Here is a 4,821-nt window from a genome sequence, read left to right as displayed (position 1 = left end):
CACTGTGTTTGCCCTTTTTCAATCATCTGGGACATCTGATCACCATGAGTTTTCAAAGATGTTTCAGTAGTTCCTACAATAAAATACTAATGGGTTAAATCTGATATAAGCAATAAGCAGGGGAAAATGTGTTTTTAGCAGCAATTTGAAATGAACGGGGGTAATAAAAGTGGGAGACACAGGATCCCAGTTCTCTCTTCTGTCCAAGCTATGCTTTGTGTGGTACCAAGACTGATGGGGAGACAAAACCATCTTTATGCTGCCTCTTTGGACCAGGTCTGTGGCTCAAGTTACAACAGCTCAGGGCTACTCTAATTTTCATGCATCTGCCCACAGCTCTGTGGGACCATTTTAGCAGCTGGCAATAGTTCTTGACTTGCCCCATTTCTTCTGGCCCCAATTCTAGGAGGAGATCAGGGTAAAATTATTAGCTTTCTCCCCTTTCCCCACCACTTAGGAAATTACCAGTCTACAAAAGGTATTTTTTAGTGGGCAGATCTGCCTGGTTTGTCCATTGGCATCCAGAGCCATGATGCCAAGAAAGCTGGTTTTAAAGTGATTGTTCTGCATGGGAAAAGATGGGAAGGGTGATGGGTCTAGCTCAGCTTAGCAAAACTAAAGAAATGAAGGCTATTTTGAACTGTATCTTGTAATACGTGTTGGTGAAGATAGGTTGCGATGTTATTCTGAAGACCGGAGAAGGCAGAAAGTGACCCATTTTTCTTCCTCCTCTAAGTCTGAAGCAGCGGTGGTCCACTGGATGAATGCATCTCACCCCTTATGGACAGTTAAACTACACTTCCAAGATGCTCAGGCTGAGGATATGCCCATGCTCACATTGCTAGATGAGATGAGTATCCTGATGTGGAAAGAGTTAAGAGCCCCTGGACCAGTTGGTGTGGGTTTATGATTCCACCCGTCTAATCTTTCATGTTTTACAGCGATGCTCATTGCCTTGTACTATTATTGCATGCTACAAATGCTGTGCGAGAGCATTCAAATGCAAAGAAAAATGGTTCCCATTTGCTTTGGAGTTAATCATCACAAAAGTACTTCAATAAACATTAGATTTTGTGAAAACCCTTTTTATTGCCAAGCCTCCTTTTTGGGGCTGAACAGCCTCGCAGCATCCCTTTAAATTCTGCGTCTGCCTGCTGCAGTTCTTGATAATGGCCTAGAGGGTAATGAAACATCATATTTCTTGCTCTTTTTTGTAATCAGTCCATTAAACATGCCTGTAATTCATGTTTTGAAGCTATTTCTTTGTTTAGCCTCTTTGGCTAGGTTAGTGTGCGTGCATGTGTATGTGTGCGTATGTAGCTTTGGGTGTTTCCTGCTTTTTTGGTAAGTAAACCAAGACTAAAAATACTAAATTACCTGTGTTTGTGTACAGAGGCACAGCAAAGCTGAAACACTGACTAAAGACGTATGGAGTTAAGAGCAACTGGGGTTTTTACCAGTGTAGCCCTTATTATGTGTTGAGGAATCTCAGAATGCCTATAGGGCTGTGCTAGCAATGCTGTGGGTTTATAAGCTGGTCCAGAATGGAGAACTTTGTTCATTTCTCAAAGTGAGCATTTTAAAAAAGGTTCTGAGATGCTTTGTTAGTGGGGAGGGCTGGTTTCATTTCTTGTAGTTTTTTTTTCTTTGTTTTTTCATTTTTAGCTTCTAGCTTGGACCAGAACTGGAAATACCGAAATAATCCTTTTCTCATATAGTTTTCAGACCAAGTTTGTACATCGAGGTCTGAAGAAGCTTTCAGGGATGCCCCTGATATTAAAGGGTTTCTTGTCTGTGCTAAACTGAACTCCAGACCATCGTTGGAGTCTCATTTATTTTCTGTTTGCCTTTTAGTAGTGTTTAGAACGTGTTAGCTGCTTTCCAAACACAAAGGAGGAAACAATCTCTGCTATGAGTTATGCTTTTTAGGGTACTGCTAATTGGACTTATCCATTCCATTCACAGCAAACCTGTTTGGCAATTTAACTCAGTTTACATTTTGACCATCAAAAAATGGAAAGATCACTTTTCCTCTCTAGAAGTTGTTGTTTGGTCTTTAACAGTTCCTGAGCATATATCTTATTCTAATGGGGAAGCAGGGGCACAGGAAGCAAAATGATGTCAGTAGGGTTGACAGAAGAGAGAACTTTCATTGTTGCATACAATTTCTTTGAGAATTATGACCCAATTTTAAGTGCTTAGAGAGTGCTCCACGAAGTCAGTATTTTCCTAAGCCCCTGAATAAGATGATTGTCCTTAAAAGTCCAAGGAATGAGTTATCTTTGCTTTAGTCCAGTATTTGATCATACATATGAGAATAACAATTGCCTTGCCTACCTGCTGTATTTTGTTATGAAAGGATTTTGCCCCCACGGTACTCATCCCACAATGTCCAAGGAAATAGGTTATCTGTAAGGATTAGCAGTGATGGGATTGTTTCCCAGGGCTGTAGGGCACCTACTTAGTCACTTGTGTTGTTACAGTTCAGGGGCTATGGTGGCTTCCACTCTACTTCACTAAATGGGCTTGGGAGGTAGAGCAGGATGATGATATTTCAGCCACACAAGGGATGCAGTAGAATGCAATTATTTCCAAGGATACAAAATGGCAACTGTACAGTAGCCGGTGCAAAAGTTTAGGACAGGCGGGAATAGCTGCTGTTTTCCAGATTAAAACTACAGGAAATTTAAGGTATAGGGAAAGGGCCAAATTCTTCCCAAGATGGGATTTGATCAGAAAAATAGGGCTTAACATGCTGCCTAATGGTCCTTCAGATGCTCAGCTGGTTAGAAAATTGCCATATATGCTCACTTGAAAGGCAGCAGAAGCAAGAGGAGACTGACGGGACGCTGGGTGAGAGGTTAGTCAGCAGGAAAGACATCCACCATCTTGGTGCGTTCTCCTTATCCCTGAGGAAGAGTTCCAAGGGTGAAAAGTAGGTGTCTCCATATGGGCCTGACTGATCAACAAATAAAGATACTTGATGGCCATTGTATGGAGAGATGGTACACAGACTGTGGTGCCTAGTAATGGCTAGAAGTGTCCCAGGTGAGTAGGACCAATGTCTTATCAGTGGAAGGTGCTTTCTATGGCCAGGACTTAAAAAAAAAATTACTTGTAATTTGGGGTGCCTCAGTGTTTTGCGTGCACAAGGGAGGGAGACTGTAAAGGGACTTGATTTTCAGAGGATAGATGCTAGCACTTCTTGAAAATCAGAGCGTTAAAAGTGTGCAGATGGCCACAAATAAAATCACTAGATGTTTATTGGAAATCATGACCTTTGTGTTTTATAATACAGTCACTACACTTCCATTGAGCAGTAGTGCAGGGGCATGAAATAATAAGAGGAACTAAATTCTTTTTATACCAGAGCGGCGGAGGACTAGTTTTAGTTGAGTCATTTAGTAGCACATTCATATTCCTTTTTCTTTTTTTCTCTCTTATAGTTATGGAAAATGCCAGTGTAAAGTTGGTGTAACCGGCTTCAAGTGTGACCAGTGCCATGATGGATACTACAGGTTTAACAAAACCACTTGTGCACCCTGCCAGTGCAATGACCATTCCAAGAGCTGTGATGGCTTAACAGGTAAATTCCTTTTGCACACTTGGGGCCAGATTTAATGTTGGTGGGACTCTGCTGATGTCAGCTAGACTGCAGTGATGGTGTAAGTTGTGCTTTTGGACTGGAGACTTGTCGTCTGTCTTTGGTTTCTGCTAGTTTAATTCATTATTCCTTCAGCCTCAGCTCCTTTATTTAGATCTTTAATTGAATTATGTAGGATTTGATCTGATCCTCTTCCCATTGATGTCAATGAGAGCTTTGCCATTCACAGTAATGGCAGCAGTCCTCAGCTTTTATTGTTGTGCCCAGGTGTCCCCATTGGGAATCAGTGTGCCTTCTGTTCTACATACTGTGCAAACACAACAAAACATAATGCTTGTCTTGAAGAGCTCACTCTTTTACTTTGTTTATCCAGAAACATGTATAGTACAAGTGTTTGTTTGCTTGCTGTGGATGGCCAGGATTGCCACAAGTAACATTATAAGAGCTGGGGTTGGGAGGGTCGGTGAGAAATTGCTTTGCACGCATTTCCACTTATTGAATTTGCTTCATGTCTCATGTGTTCACTTTCATTGAACATTCACACAACTATATTTCACATGCATAGATTTTCACATAGCACAGATTTGAATGTGTGTAGAAAAAAAAATCCAGAAAAAAATTTCACACCAGAAATTCAGGTTGAAACAATATAACTCGTATGACCAATCTCAACTAAGCGACCGACCTGCAGGCTTCAAATTCAAACTTTCAATGATGAACTATAGAGTAAAATAAAATTTAACTGACTTTTGTGTACGAGCTTAGAAACTGACAATAAGTCCAAAGGGGTTGCAGCTTGCTGGTGAACGTTAAAAGGCAAAATTGATCAAATGAATTATTTGTTAGCCATTATCTTCTCTACCCTCATATTTATTACTGTATTGTCTGCATAGTTGTGGCAAAGAAGCAAGGTCAGTATTGATAAATCATAAAATTAATTCAAACCAGATAACACCATTGTGGCATTTGACAGGAACAAAATTAATGGGAAACAGCAAGGGTAACAGCAGATATTAAAATTTAATTCTGTTTTGGTCTGACTCTGCAGAGCATTTATTCATATATTTAACCTTAACTTCCATTTAACTCGCAAGATACATTTGAAGTTAAGCATGCACTTAAGTATTTTCTGGAATTCCAGATTGTATATATGAGCTTTTTGAGAGAGCACTATTGGCTGTAAGATTGCATACTAAAAAAAGTGTGGGTTTGGGGGT

At 40.3% G+C, this 4,821-nt stretch overlaps 1 protein-coding gene across 1 annotated transcript in view; it reads left to right on the top strand.

The window, feature by feature from the left end:
- The window catches only part of MEGF9 (multiple EGF like domains 9), a gene marked incomplete at its 5' end in the record, with an annotated part of 57,815 nt that overhangs the window by 38,682 nt on the left and 14,312 nt on the right, over nt 1–4,821 (top strand). Inside the window, one exon of the mRNA XM_019541102.1 lies at nt 3,447–3,586. Coding sequence (XP_019396647.1) covers nt 3,447–3,586 — 140 coding nt within the window. The remainder of the gene's footprint in view (nt 1–3,446; nt 3,587–4,821) is intronic.

This window comes from Crocodylus porosus, unplaced genomic scaffold (genome assembly GCF_001723895.1).
Source record: "Crocodylus porosus isolate Cpor-Errol unplaced genomic scaffold, CroPor_comp1, whole genome shotgun sequence".
NCBI lineage: Eukaryota > Metazoa > Chordata > Crocodylia > Crocodylidae > Crocodylus > Crocodylus porosus.
This window is presented reverse-complemented; position numbering and strand designations above follow the sequence as displayed.